The sequence below is a fragment of the Sycon ciliatum genome, chromosome 4 (genome assembly GCF_964019385.1).
Source record: "Sycon ciliatum chromosome 4, ocSycCili1.1, whole genome shotgun sequence".
Classification (NCBI taxonomy): Eukaryota; Metazoa; Porifera; class Calcarea; order Leucosolenida; family Sycettidae; genus Sycon; species Sycon ciliatum.
The window spans coordinates 13,177,697-13,193,200 of NC_088646.1; the positions used below are offsets into that span (position 1 = coordinate 13,177,697).

The 15,504-nt window shown below is 47.2% G+C and overlaps 3 protein-coding genes across 3 annotated transcripts; 1 reads left to right on the top strand and 2 right to left on the bottom strand.

Annotated features, from left to right (window-relative positions):
- The first annotated feature begins 341 nt into the window (after positions 1 to 341).
- LOC135814571 (uncharacterized) lies at positions 342 to 3,598 on the top strand. The gene is made up of 2 exons (XM_065327705.1): positions 342 to 2,368; positions 2,675 to 3,598. The coding sequence occupies exons 1-2, from the start codon at positions 539 to 541 to the stop codon at positions 3,212 to 3,214; spliced, it is 2,370 nt and encodes a 789-aa protein (XP_065183777.1). The 5' UTR covers positions 342 to 538; the 3' UTR covers positions 3,215 to 3,598.
- A 601-nt stretch (positions 3,599 to 4,199) lies between these two features.
- On the bottom strand, positions 4,200 to 9,422 carry LOC135814572 (uncharacterized). The gene is made up of 2 exons (XM_065327706.1): positions 7,503 to 9,422; positions 4,200 to 5,986 (listed from the first exon to the last, which is right to left on the bottom strand). The coding sequence occupies exons 1-2, from the start codon at positions 9,354 to 9,356 to the stop codon at positions 5,450 to 5,452; spliced, it is 2,391 nt and encodes a 796-aa protein (XP_065183778.1). The 5' UTR covers positions 9,357 to 9,422; the 3' UTR covers positions 4,200 to 5,449.
- A 1,833-nt stretch (positions 9,423 to 11,255) lies between these two features.
- Positions 11,256 to 15,337, bottom strand: LOC135813615 (uncharacterized). Its single transcript, XM_065326690.1, has 2 exons — positions 14,919 to 15,337; positions 11,256 to 13,102 (listed from the first exon to the last, which is right to left on the bottom strand). Exons 1-2 carry the CDS (start codon positions 15,025 to 15,027, stop codon positions 12,360 to 12,362), a joined length of 852 nt encoding a protein of 283 aa, XP_065182762.1. The 5' UTR covers positions 15,028 to 15,337; the 3' UTR covers positions 11,256 to 12,359.
- Positions 15,338 to 15,504: the final 167 nt, after the last annotated feature.

The following is a 15,504-nucleotide window of genomic DNA, read 5'->3' on the forward strand; positions in this document are numbered from 1 at the left end:
GAGACAATCATAAGACCCGGACTGGGCAGAGACCAGACAGTGAGTGGGCGCAGATCTACAAAGGCACTACACCCAGGCCTAACCTGGCCAGTAGTACTGTACACTACAGCCTACACCACTGTCACCAGGCTACAGTACAGGGTAGGTCAGAAGATGTTACCAACCATGAGTGGTCAACGATGCATGGCCGGTCAGCGCGCGCATGACACTACCCCCACTCTGCGGCTCAGGTCATCATGGTCATCACGTGAGGTTGTGCGCTCAGCAGATATATCTGGAGAAGCAGTTCTTTGCCGGCCACAGACCTATTTTGGAGCTACCCATTGCTGCATTTTCAGAGGTAGCAATAACAAGTGCAACGGCGTTTCGCAGCCGCCTCAAAACTAACTACGTGTCATGTAATCACTAGTACTTGGTGGGTGGTGCATATTCTCTCAACTAGATCGTACACATGAGGGTGGAGAGGACTATCTTTGATTTTCAACTCTGGTTTCGGAGGGTTGCATCAATATCATCGTTACGGTAGCGCGATATCGATATGGAGCGTTTGCTGGCATTTCTGCTCTTGCTCATCGCCGTGAGCAGAACAGGAGCTGACCAGAAGTCGTTTGATTGCAAAATGAGGCAGCTAGCTATCGACTATGCCAGGAAATTGCAACCCGATCGCTCCAAAATGCACTTCCAGCAAATAGCAGATGCTCTGAACGGTGCTCAAGAGGCACAGGATTGCAACGTTAGTGTTGAGCACATTCCCGACGATCATCCCGATAGACCGAAGTTCCCCGTCTTCGAGCTACCCAAGGCAGGAAAGATGCTGTATGTGGATGCGAGCAAAGGCAAAGACACCAATGCTGGAACGGAGTCACTGCCCCTGCAAACAATTGGACATGCTGTAGAAGTTGCACGTGGTTCAGGTGGTGCTACTATCATCTTGCGTGCGGGGACCTTCTACTTAGCAGAGGCAATCGTATTGGGAGCCGCTGACAGTAACCTAGTGTTTCAAAACTATAATGGAGAAGAGGTTTGGGTGAGTGGAGCTATGCCAGTCAATCCCAAGTGGAGTGCATTCAACACATCCGGTGCTAATGTTTATGTTGCCGACTTATCAGCCCTGAAATTGGACGAAGTTCTCGGCATGCGTGTCAACGGAATGCGTGCAATTCGTGCTCGCTATCCTAATGCCGACCCGGAGATGGGTTTCGGAAGTTCATTGAAAGCTAAGCATTGGCTCCCGCCCATTCACCCTCCAAAACCAGACAAGGACATCTTCCCTGCAGAGCCATTACGCAACACGACCCCAAGGATGTTTCAAAGATATGTCCTTGGTATCGGTGGTTCCTGCGATGGATTCACTCCTCCGGCGGGATACTGGTGCAGTAGTAATACTGCAGGAGGTGGTGGTGTGACATATCGCATTACTTCAGGAATGGTCGTTGACAAATCAGTTCTACCTCATATGCCATATAAGGATGGTAGCACAGCGATCATCCAAGCCTGGCGTCCTGGTCACTGGGCAAGCTGGATGTTTGATGTGTCAAAGTATGATGCGGGAAGCGGTACATTCACTTTCGGGAAAGGTGGCTTCCAGGGTGCTAGAGGCAACGACAACGGAGATGAATTCTACATTGAGAATGTAATGGAGGAGTTAGACAGCCCCAATGAATGGTTCTATGATGCCAAGACTGCAAAGATGTATTTCTGGTACAATGGCACAGGTATGCCTCCAGCCTCAACGGTGTATGAAATCCCTCATATCAAAGTACTTATCAATGCTACCGGCACTCAGAAAGCTGCAGTGAAAGGCATTCAGTTCAAGGGTATCAACTTCCGTGACACAGCGTACACGTATCTTGATCCTCATGGCATGCCAAGCGGAGGAGACTGGGGTCTACAGCGCACTGCAGCTCTGTTCTTCGAAGGCACCGAGCAGGTGGTGGTCGACTCTTGCCTGTTTTCTCGTCTTGACGGCAACGCACTGATGCTGTCTGGCTACAATCGTGAAGCAGTTATTGAAAACAATGAGTTTGTATGGATCGGTGATTCAGCCATTGCACAGTGGGGCTACACGAGTGGTACAGAGGTGTATGGATTTGGCTGGGATGGCACTGACGGTAATCAACCTCGTGGAACTCAGATCATTGGTAACTTTGTCCACGAGCTGGGAATTTGGGAGAAGCAGTCATCGTTCTATTTCCAGGCCAAGTCATGTCAAAACCTTCTTGAGCGCAACATCTTCTTCAATGGCCCTCGAGCTGGCATCAACTTCAATGATGGATTTGGCGGTGGCTCGAACATCAGTGAAAACTTGCTCATGAACACGTGTAGGGAGTCAGGAGACCATGGGCCGTTCAACAGCTGGGACAGGCAGGTATGTAGATTGTTTTCTTCATCAATTCATTGGAATTATTGCCAAGACTTACTTGGTGTAGTTAACTTCTGTGATGTCTGCTTCAACTGCTACCAAGCCTTACTTACAATGAACAGTGTGTGGATGATGCCAGACTTTCACCCAGCTCATTGATGTTGCTGTATGTGTGCGTGTTTGTGTGTGTGTGTGTGTTTGCATGCGTGTGTGTTTGCATGCGTGTGTGTGTGTTTTTGCGTGTGTACGTGTGTCTGTGTGTGTATGTGTGTACGTGTGTGTGCACGCGTGCGTGTGTCATTTCCTTGCTAGGTGTTTGTGACGAAGGTCGGGGACGGGAAGACTGCCTCCGTGATTAAAGCGTACGACAACATCGAGCGCAACTTCATGATTGCCAATTACAACAGTCAAGAAGCAATCGATAATGACGATGGCTCCTGTTACTTCGAAACACATAACAACTTCTTTGCGTATTCCGGTAACGGAATGAAGAACGACTTTGATGGGCACGATAACCACCATCACGACAACATCTATGCATATGTTGGAAGTGGGTTCCGTATCTGTGCTCAGCTTGAAGGCCATAACGACATGTTCTATGGGAACACTGTTGTATTGAAGCAAGATGGCGACTATGGACGCGGCACCTGCTCCGGACCCGGAAAAACTGTTGTTCATGACAACAAGATTTACACGCCGACAGGCAAAGTCACAGAGTGCGGAAAACCACTGGCCGAGTGGCAGAAGGAGGGCAATGACAAAGGAACTACTGCCGCACCATATCCGCCAGATGAGACTCTGGTGAGCGCCATTTCCGAGCTCCTCGATATCAAGACGAATCTCCTGGACTAAGCCTTATCAGTATACTCCCTGTCATGATGCTAGAAACAAATACATGAATCTGGCTCTAGTATTTCAGCTTGGGGATATTGCCGGAAATTCAGTTTTTTGCTTCTCCGCTTTTGATTTCCCCAGTTCTATCCTTCAAGCGTTTTTGTTGTGAGTTGCAAAATGGTCCACCCATTTCTACGTTTTCAATCTTTTTTTAAACATACAAGTATCCTTTATCCATGTGCAATTTTAGTACATTGGTTCTTCCTAATATTTCCTGAAAGTGCAAATTTATCACTTATTTGGCATTTCATTGAGGCTGGCTTCACATGATCTGCTTGGAATTCTTTGCTTTACCAGTGTGTCGTCACTTTAGTCACCTGCTATCATTGTCCCATCACTGAAGTTCCCGTAACATTGTTGCCGTTTCGCGAACAAGCAGGTGAATGTCGGCATGGACTGATTTGTTTCATGCATCATGCAATGACCTTGGCCCTGCCATAATGTGCATGCACAGGTACTAGTCTTGAACTTCCAAGCTCAATTTAGTCTTACCTGGCAACCATTCAGATCGACTCAAATTGTTCAGGGGTTATTTGAGCCGGCGGTCAGTTTTTTTGTGCCTGTTCTCGGTGATGAGAGGATACATCACTGAGCTGATGTGTTGCGGCTGTGCTGACATGCCATACTGCAGGACACTGATGAGATTTAGACCGTTGAAAGAGGAACTACATGCAGCTGAGGATCACGGTATTGTCTTTATAGTAGTTTAAAAAGCACTGGAAGCCTCCAAGCTGTTCTGTTGGTTACCACTATCTATGAATGTGAACATTAAATTTGAACACTACTAGGGAAAATGACATCATTTTTTTGTGGTTAAATGGCAGTACTCATGTCATTATAATATTTCAGCACCACAAATACAGTGGAAGGAAATTAACATTTGCATGCAACTATCTCATTGCTACCAGTACTTCAAGTGACGTCACACTGAAGCAAATGGTCATGCTATGACTGGAGAAAGCCCTTCACTGTTCCCTGTCAAACTCAAAATAAAGAGAAGGAAGCCCAACTGCCTACATACTTGAACTCTGTGCCAACGCGTTTGACACTTCAAAAATAATAGAGGTGATTGCATTATTGACAGTTGTAGGAAACTATAAGTTGAGTGAAGAAGACTACAATGCATTTTAATGGTTAGCATTCAAAAGCTGAGCAGGACCCGGCTGCTGCAGAGCTGATCGCTAATGCATTATTATGATCGTACGAGTCAGCTAGCACCGGACATTGTGCAGCCAGTCCAGTGAACTCTGCGCTAGGCACTGGTGCTGGGCACAAGACATATTCACGAGATCAAATTTCAATACACATGAGTAAAGTATACTATAGGAAAGGGTTGCTCTCCACACTGGAGCTCGCGCTATTCCGCCGACTTGACTTGACTGACTCACGACTGGCATCCACACAGGAGAAGTCCATCGAACCGTCGACTCGGCAAACCTGCAAGAGTCCTCGACATATGCTCTCACCGTCCAGGAGCGACACTGACTCATGCTGCTATCTGCTGTTCACGAGGTGATTGTCGCGCTGGAAACGGAGCGTCTCTGTAGGTTAGTATCCCTGGTGATGTTTGTGCCTGGACAGCACTATACAAGTGGTGCTCTTCAGGCACAATCTTCCTCAGCCTACTCAAGCTCAACTGATGAGGGGCGAATTCCCCGAAACACTGTGTATTGAGCAGGGAGTGGTGCTTTCTTGCAGGTTTGCAGAGTCGAAGGTTCGATGGACTTCTCGTGTGCTCTGGATGCCAGTCGTGAGCCAGGCAAGTCAAGTCGGCGGAATAGCGCGAGCTCCAGTGTGGGGAGCAACCCTTTCCTAACAAATCATCGCTGAAGTTGCAGCCACTATTTCCTACTGTAGTATACTATAGGGAAAAAAAGTCGGTACGGCTTATACTATGATGGTCAAATACACATGATGAAATACAGTGTCGATGTCTGATTTCGTGACAAACACAATGTGGGTGCTGCTTATACGTAACTCCAGTGCGGCTTACACTCTGGAAAATACCGTATATGTGTACCTGTACTTCAAGTACAGTGTGTACTCACCAATGGCACATACATATATGATGTGCATACATATATGATGTGCATACATATATGATGTGCATACATATATGATGTGCATACATATATGATGTACATACATATATGATGTGCATACATATATGATGTACATGCATGCTGCATGAGATTACAGAGAGATGTCAATGCTCAACAAAGTCCTTACAGCATTGATGAACATGTCTTCACTGGCCGGATATGGGAAAGCCTGCGTTCCTGGATCGTTCCCTTGTTTCTGCCACTCCTTCAATGGCATCAAGCACTCGCTCACATTGCCAGTCGGACTAAAGATCTGATTATCATGCACAACTACTTTCCCAGGACCAAAGCACAGGCCAAAGCCATACGTGGTGTCCCCGTTTAGGATAACCGTATTGTTGTAGAACATGTCATTGTGACCTCCTAGCTGATCACTCACCAAGAATCCTATGTCAACATATGCATAGATATTGTGATGGTGATGATTGTCATGTCCTCCTATGTCGTTCTTCATCCCGTTCCCAGAGTACGCAAAGAAGTTGTGATGAGTCTCGTAATAGCATGAGCCGTCGTCATTGTCGATAGCTTCCTGGCTGTTGTAATTGGCAATCATGAAGTTGCGCTGGATCATGTCGTACGCCTTGATGTCAGTCGCTGTCTTTCCATCAGCAACTTTAGTTACAAACACCTGTGCAGGAAGAGCAAATCCATGCATGGCTTTCAGACATGTGGGTTGTGCGGTGCTAGGCCCCACAGGACAATGAAGTCGCCATCCCAAATAGAGTGTATTCTTGGTTTCCGATTATATGTTCATGTACTTGGTATGCGGAAAGTGCACAGTAGTTGACTGCCTCTGCTCGATACCCCGGATTAGACCTCAACTTACTCAGCATTCACAATGCCTGACCTAGTCAGCCAGGCGCGTAGGCGGGGGGGGGGGGGGGGGGGGGGGGGGGGTGCTTTGGGTGCCAAAGCACCCCCTTCAAAAATTTCGACCATGGGTCTGGCTTGGCATGCATTGTATGATCAAACAACCGCGACTGCCCTCAGCCCAGACTGGGTGCATGCTACGTAGATCTGCGAGTACTGCATTGTACTACACGTGCTTGCACTTTTCCGTTGCAGTCAGTGTGCAAGTATTAGTTACTCCATGAACAAAGTGGTCTCAAACTCCTAAAATGCGCTACTTGTGGCGCATGTTGCTGCGAAGGTAGCAGGTCTGAAAACACCGACAAAATCAGCGAAACGCTTGCCAAGGAAAGAAGGTGCGGAACTGCTTACCCTACCCCGCTGGAAGGTCGTTACAGTGTACTTGAAAAATGCTAACTTGCCTTCATCCACCTGGAGGCATGGATCGCTTGAAAACGAAGTTTCTTGACATGAATTTGAACGCGTGTCTGCTGAAGGGTCTGCCTCAAACTCTGATGAAGACGTCGACCTTAGCTGCAAGTGCAGCGAAGCGGGAGGCCACAAACTAAAGCTTGGTCCGTCGACAATGCTCTGCCTCAATTTCTAGCTGATTTCTTTGCCCCTCGAGTGGACAAAATAAATTCGAAAAATCTCTCTGGGAAGCAACAATTTTAATGACGCGGAGGAAGTAGATTGGTGGAATGGCAAGCTGGAGACATTCATAATACATAAATAATTCAAGGTGTACACCGCACTAGAATGCATACAATAATATTATGCATACATTTACAAGATTCCTCAAAAGAACGTTTTTGGAAGAAAATTATGGGCACCCCCTTGACCATGATCCTGGCTACGCCCCTGTCAGCATTCACTTGAAACACAGCATGCTGCAAGTGGTCTATCAGTTTGAAGTCGCAAACCCCTCCACAACTAAACCCTGGTTCTTGATGCAAACATGGAAAGGTCCAAGCACAGCAGACCCCTGCTTATCTGCCCCATTTTCGGACATGCCGGATCCGCAGTGAGATGCAGGGAAATGTGAATGCAGGTGGACAAGTGAAATTGATACTTTGCCAACTGCACTTTCATATTTCCAATTTCACTCCCACAGTTACATCAAAGTACATGGTCAAAGTCTGCACTGCAGCCGTTGTATGCACACAACAAATGGCCTTGGTGGTATCGGACCAGTGCTACGTGTGCAGCATCACTCACCACTCTAAAACTGCCAGTCATACCATAAAGTTGTCTATGTCAAGAAGGCATTGGAGCACTACTAAAATTACACATACCTGCCTGTCCCAGCTGTTGAACGGTCCATGGTCTCCTGACTCCCTACACGTGTTCATAAGCAAGTTTTCACTGATGTTCGAGCCACCGCCAAATCCATCATTGAAGTTGATGCCAGCTCGAGGGCCGTTGAAGAAGATGTTGCGCTCAAGAAGGTTTTGACATGACTTGGCCTGGAAATAGAACGATGACTGCTTCTCCCAGATGCCCAGCTCGTGGACAAAGTTACCAATGATCTGAGTTCCACGAGGTTGATTACCGTCAGTGCCATCCCAGCCAAATCCAGACACCTCTGTGCCACTCGTGTAGCCCCACTGTGCAATGGCTGAATCACCGATCCATACAAACTCATTGTTTTCAATAACTGCTTCACGATTGTAGCCAGACAGCATCAGTGCGTTGCCGTCAAGACGAGAAAACAGGCAAGAGTCGACCACCACCTGCTCGGTGCCTTCGAAGAACAGAGCTGCAGTGCGCTGTAGACCCCAGTCTCCTCCGCTTGGCATGCCATGAGGATCAAGATACGTGTACGCTGTGTCACGGAAGTTGATACCCTTGAACTGAATGCCTTTCACTGCAGCTTTCTGAGTGCCGGTAGCATTGAAAAGTACTTTGATATGAGGGATTTCATACACCGTTGAGGCTGGAGGCATACCTGTGCCATTGTACCAGAAATACATCTTTGCAGTCTTGGCATCATAGAACCATTCATTGGGGCTGTCTAACTCCTCCATTACATTCTCAATGTAGAATTCATCTCCGTTGTCGTTGCCTCTAGCACCCTGGAAGCCACCTTTCCCGAAAGTGAATGTACCGCTTTCCGCATCATACTTTGACACATCAAACATCCAGCTTGCCCAGTGACCAGGACGCCAGGCTTGGATGATCGCTGTGCTACCATCCCTATATGGCATATGAGGTAGAACTGATGCATTGGCAACCATTCCTGAAGGTATGACGTAAGTTGCTGCACCACCACCCTCGGTGTGATTACCGCACCAATAGCCCGCTGGGGGACTGAAGCCTGCGCACACACCACCTAATCCTAGCTGATATCTTTGGAAGGCGCTGTGTGTTGTGTTTCGCACTGGTCTGTCTGGATGGATTTCCTTTTCTGGCTCGGTTGACACTGGCGGTAGCCAGTGATTGGCTTGAAGGCTGCTTCCAAAACCCATCTCCGGGTCGGCATTAGGATAGCGAGCACGAATTGCGCGCATTCCGTTCACATGCATGCCGAGAACTTCGTCCAATTTCAGGGCTGATAAGTCGGCAACATAAACATTAGCACCAGACGTATTGAATGCACTCCACTTGGGATTGACTGGCATAGCTCCACTCACCCAAACCTCTTCTCCATTATAGTTTTGAAACACAAGGCTACTGTCCGCGGCTCCCAATACGATTGCCTCTGCTAAGTAGAAGGTCCCCGCACGCAAGATGATAGTAGCACCGCCTGAACCACGTGCAACTTCTACAGCATGTCCAATTGTTTGCAGGGGCAGTGACTCCGTTCCAGCATTGGTGTCTTTGCCTTTGCTCGCATCCACATACAGCATCTTTCCTGCCTTGGGTAGCTCGAAGACGGGGAACTTCGGTCTATCGGGATGATCGTCGGGAATGTGCTCAACACTAACGTTGCAATCCTGTGCCTCTTGAGCACCGTTCAGAGCATCGGCTATTTGCTGGAAGTGCAACTTGGAGCGATCGGGTTGCAATATCCTGGCATAGTCGATGGCTAGCTGCCGCATCTTGCAATCGAAATCTTTTCTATTCGCAGAGCATGGTCGATAAACAAAACCTGATTGGATTGCTGAAAAGAAAGCAATAGCGAGCACTAAGTGGTAAAGCGCAGCCATTACCCCTTCGCTTTGTTGGCTCGAAACGTTACAATCCTTTCTATGTTTGGAATGAATGACTGGAAGAAGAGGTTTGTGGCGCAGATCTTCATGATCAATGCCATGGGGAGTCACACACACGCAGTGCTGCCAAATAATTTTCGCCCAAAATCGGACACCCTGCACCATGTTCACCGCCAAGGCTGGCCACATGGTGCGAATTTTTCTCCTCAGCAAACTTTTTTCCAAAGAATTCAAAATAACACCCAAAATACCATGAAAATTCGCTCCGTTGCCATGGTAACCGATATGGCACCCCCGAACAAGAGTACAATGTCATGTACCGGTACATGAAAACTGTTTTCATGTACGAGTCGCGTACTCTTGCCCCGAAGTTGTCATGAATTTTGTATTGCATGAGTAAGCGCTAGCCTTTTTACTGTACAGGTACTGTGATTTGTGCCTTCAGTTGCGCTGAAAGTGAAAATACAGGACTTCTGCATAGGAAAGTACTACGATATCGCCTTTTATATACACTGTCAGTCTACTGGAGAACTTCAGCACAAGTTGACAAGTGAGCTGAACAGACTAAATACGTACATGTACCTTGGAAGCATTGGTCTCATCTTGAATGCCCAGAAAACGAAGTAGTTCATGGTGCTTCGGAAGAAGGCTCTGCCTCTTCCGCCGGATCTTACCATTGCATGCAGTGGTGTCGATATTCGACCTTCTGCCACAGCGCGTTATCTTGGCCTCATTATTGACCAACACCTCACCTTTGAGGATCAAGTCAACCATGTACGTACATCTGTTTATAAGAAGATAGGAGCATTCCGCCGCTGCCGCGGCCCGCCGTACAGTAGACCACACAACTAAGCGAATATTTTATTTATCCCTCATCCAATCCACTATTGAATACGCCAGCAACTCGTATGCTCACTGTCTTACACCATCTTTATACTCTCGCCTTGTTACTTTAAGTCATATCAGCATGAACAAGGTTTTTGGTCTCCCTCGCCGTACCCCGACTGTCTTTGTTTTGCGGCACGCTAAGTTATACTCCCTCGAATCTCGTCTCAACTTGAGGCTTTTTATTTTTGTTTTCCGCTGTATTCATCAGCTTACAAGTCCTCTTCTTTCCTCAATGTTCACCCTCCAGTCGGCTGCTACTTGCACCGAGAGGCGCACTAGAGGGCAATCATTCTCTTCACTTTCTTTGCCTGCTGCTACCACTAGATATGGCATGTTCTCTATTTCTTTCCTTGGCGCTGATAGGTGGAATTCTCTGCCTGTCTCGTGTCGTCAGGTTGAGCATCTATCCGTTTTTGTTTCACTCTGTAAAGAGCACTTAGGGTTCCCTGTAACAAGACGGCAACGTCTGTACTCTGTAGGGCCTTCCCTATCAAAATAATAAGTCTACTACTACTACTACTACTACTACTACTACTACATGTAATTCCCTAACCGTTTTGGCTGCTTTTCGGACGTTTCCTTTTTCGGACCGGTTTTCGGAAGAGCCTTCAAAAATCGGACACTGTCCGAAAAATTGGACGGTTTGGCAGCACTGGGAGTGGGAAAAGCAGGTACAGTAGTCGTAGTACACTGTCTACACTACACAGTGTCACTGTCACGTGTCAGTCCTAGATCTACTGCCATGACTACTGACTGTGTAGTTTCACGTGCACTGTGTGTGAGCATGATTGTGGAACCGGATATCCGTCATGTACATGTAGATCTACATCACTCATCAGTGGCTGCGTTCGATTATGCCCGCGAATCGATTCGCACTATTCACATCACACCATGTGAATGCGAATCGATTCCAGGGCTCATGACATGAAAATCGAACGACTTGAATGCATGCGAATGGATTCATGAATCGATTCAAGTGCATACTACTCAGTAAGTAATCGAACTACATTTATTTCTGCACCTCGTGGCATGTCCAACCACGGAAGAAGAGAAAAAAGAAGATGAAGAGCACGTACACAAAGTGGGAGGGGATTAGCAACTTACAAAGCAATGGGATGCTCAGCGAGCTACATTGTATGCAGCGGAAGTGGTGATTGTGATTTTGTTTACTGGGAGATACTGAAGAGCTGTCTGATGAGGGTACGGAATTTGGGCATATCTGGAGCTTGTCTAACACTGGGAGGCAGTTGGAGCCACGTGGAGTAGGAGGAAAAGAAAGGGGAATTTACGAATAGGGTAGACCTAGCTAGGGGGAGACGAACGCAGCGTCGGGTGGTGCTGTAAATGAGCAGGGTGCTGGTCAAGAAAAATTGAATGTGCCAGGGTGCACTTGGAAGCATCAAGGTAGTGCTGCGTGGTAGTGGATGCAGCAGCACACATTGTACATGTAAATGTAAGTGTACAGTCATGTCCCCTCATGATGTAGGCGGGCTGTTCGCAACATGACACATGATGAATCATGATGGCCAACAAGAGGATGAAAAGGTTTCACGCACTAACAGCTATTTTAAAGCGATCATCAGAAAACAGTAATGAGAAACTAAGTTACTTTGATGGCTGGGGTGGCAGCCTGCAGGGGTAGTTCCAGGAATATGATGTTAGCGCAGAATATAAAAATCATGCATCGCAGCATCAAATACACTGGTGTGCTTGGCAAGACGGATTCTTCTTGAGAGTTGCAGAGCAAATAGAAGGAATCAGTTTCAAACAAGCACAAAGGCATGCAAGTACAATCATGCACATGTAGGTATACTACTACTACTACTACTAGTACTGCCACTGGACCAGTGCTCATGTTGGCCACATACTGCTGGCCACACCCAGGTGAGACCCAGTCACCCAGCACACCGCCGTGGGCTGGAACCCATACCTCCACCATTTCACTTTCATGCACACTGTCTGCTATAGTGGCGTGCTAGCTGTGCTTTGTGTACTTCAAAGTACTTTGGGGCGGAGGGAGCGGGGCGGAGGGAGTGGGGGGGGGGGGGGGCAGAGAAGGGGGAAGGAGTGGGGAGTGGGCAGAACGTTAGTGTATGTGATGCAGCAGAGTGCCTACTGCTTGTAGAACTGGTAGAAAAGGCAGGTAATGAGCACTACAAGGGCAAGCATAATCACAATCCCGTCGTTGCTGGTATCACCAGCAGCTGCATCTTTGCCTGTGCTGCTCTCCTTCTTGCTTGGCTTGTCTCCGCTAGCACCGGGTATGTCTATACCATCGTCATCTCCAAACACCGCCTCTTCCAGCTGCTTGCCCACGTCAAAACCCCGTTCCTTGAGCCTCTCGATTTGCAATGTTCTTGCCTTGCTCTTCTCGAGTAAGAATGATTTGTCAACACTCTCGCTTACGCCCAGGGCCTGCACTGCCTTCCGAATCTCCTCGATGGGACGATGGTTAGTCTTGCAGAATGTAGCGAAACATTCACAGTTCCATTTCTCCAGATTGTATGCACCAAATGGTTGGTCAGATAGCTGGCAATCCAGGAAGACTTTGGCAATTTCTGCGGCATGCTTTGCGTTCACCATATGATCGGGGTTGCATCCTTCTAAGTAAACCTCGTCACCTTCGGCCTTCGTGTCATACGTGTACAGGTAAACTCGACCCTTGTGCACGAATGAAGAGATCTCCTCCTGCTTGATCTCAGCGCTGTAAAGGACATTGGCAGCGGCTGTCGCTAGTTTGATCACAGCTGTTCGCACCAACTTTCCTACATGCTTGAAGGATTCGGTCGCTGCCTCATCCACCTTGGTCCCAAATCCAATGACCACCTTGTTGCCATTCACTTCTGCCACAATCCCTACAGACCAGGGAAGAAGAAGTACGTTACACATACTAGGTGGGTGATGTTGAAGTGCGTGTGTTTTAAAAGGTTTTTTAAACATAGTTTGTGTGTGTGTGTGTGTGTGTTTGTGTGTACATGTATGTGTGTGTGTGTGTGTGCGCGCGTGCGCACGTGTGTGTGTGTGTGTGTGTGTGTGTGCACGTGCCAGCTAGGTCAGTTCGTAGGTACGCCTGTGTCAGATAGTGTCGGGTATATTGCTACAGGCTCGGCTGCTTGAGGTATATTGTTATTATTTTTTACTTATACATGTACCATTTGAAACTCGGGTATTGAGCCAATAATAAAAGTAGAAAGGAAAAGGACATATGGAAACGAGTTAAGAGTAACTCTCCACCACTGTAACTAGATACTATATACAGTCAGAAAGTGCAACAACTAGGCACAAAACTGACAGAGTACTGAGACATTCGACGTCCTGACACCTAGCTTCAACACATCTCCGTAGCGCTAACCGACAGCCTTCCAACTTGGAAGGTTCAAGGTTATGGAAAGACCAAATAGGGGAAGGCAAGCGCAACGAAAACGAGCACAAGCTACAGTCCCAACGGAACAAAGAATGTCGATTGTCACTGGACGATGACGAGACCAGTAGGCGATTTGACAAAGCGGTCTAACTACAATTCGAAGCAGCAAAGCAGCACACCACCCAACTTGGGTGGGTCAAAAATATCAAAGATAAGTTAAGAAGGGGGAAGCTTTGCGAGAACGAATTGTACAAGCCGAAATCTAAACTCCTACAGTACTCCTCATGCATGACATTGTGATGGACTAGTTGACTACAAAACAAGTTGTTAACTCTTTTCCATATGTCCTTTTCCTTTCTACTTTTATTATTGGCTCAATACCCGAGTTTCAAATTGCACACCTGATGAGCCGTCACGAACCATACGGCGAAACGTACGTCGTGTGAAACAACTTGTTTTGTAGTCAACTAGTCCATCACAATGTCATGCATGAGGAGTACTGTAGGAGTTTAGATTTCGGCTTGTACAATTCGTTCTCGCAAAGCTTCCCCCTTCTTAACTTATCTTTGATATTTTTGACCCACCCAAGTTGGGTGGTGTGCTGCTTTGCTGCTTCGAATTGTAGTTAGACCGCTTTGTCAAATCGCCTACTGGTCTCGTCATCGTCCAGTGACAATCGACATTCTTTGTTCCGTTGGGACTGTAGCTTGTGCTCGTTTTCGTTGCGCTTGCCTTCCCCTATTTGGTCTTTCCATAACCTTGAACCTTCCAAGTTGGAAGGCTGTCGGTTAGCGCTACGGAGATGTGTTGAAGCTAGGTGTCAGGACGTCGAATGTCTCAGTACTCTGTCAGTTTTGTGCCTAGTTGTTGCACTTTCTGACTGTATATAGTATCTAGTTACAGTGGTGGAGAGTTACTCTTAACTCGTTTCCATATGTCCTTTTCCTTTCTACTTATACATGTACCCTCCACCTTTATTGGTTTCATTCAGGTTTCATATTTTCACAAGAGAGAGTTTGGATATTTTCTATATGAACACCAGTACCTGTTGACCAATGAACTGCCGGCACATCTGGCCAGACCCTCGGTTAATCCGCACCGATACCAGTAATAAAGGAGAATCTGTCTTTCTGTTTCTCATCATCAGTTCTATACTATGGCCATGAAACTCCGAGATGCAAAACAACTTGGAAAGTTGGAGTTGTCTTTCGCCTTCTACGTTGTACATGTACATGCATGTGTGATTATTATACGACTATTCATTGTTCACAGCTGAAATGCTGTGTGCCTGTGTAGTGAGGACTTACCATGATGACAATAGATGTATGTCTCTGGAGCACCAAACACCCTCAGTGATCTTGGTACGTAGACATGGTCACCAATCTCCAAATTCTCCGGTTTCGTGAAATTGGACATGTCTAGCAGGGTGGCGTCGGCAGCCTCGGAGCCAGTGGGAGGCAACCGCACACAGAGGAGTCCTCTTTAGCGTAAGGTGCTGCAGAGGAGATCGCTCACGATACGACTCTGTTGCTTGCGGCCTTTTACAACTGAGGAATGATTCTGTCTGTTGCAAAAGTCTTGCTCGAGATCTGCTAGCACCGCTTATGTTCACTGTGTCAGCAGCAGTCTTTTTAAAAAGTACTACCCCGTGCTTTGATGAGTGTCTATAGTTCCACCTGCTGGAAGCTGCATGTCCAGTCAGTAATAATCGCCTCTGGTCTCAGGAAACAAACAACATCACGTTCAGAGTATACAGCCTTCCCGGTCGCACCCAGCCGGATATGAAGGCTGGACTAGATAATAGTTAGCCCTTGACGGATACTAGTAATGCTGGCAGAAATCGGTAGAAGTTAGTTGTTTATTTTACTCTTCTCTTTTGTTTTGTGTGTGCGT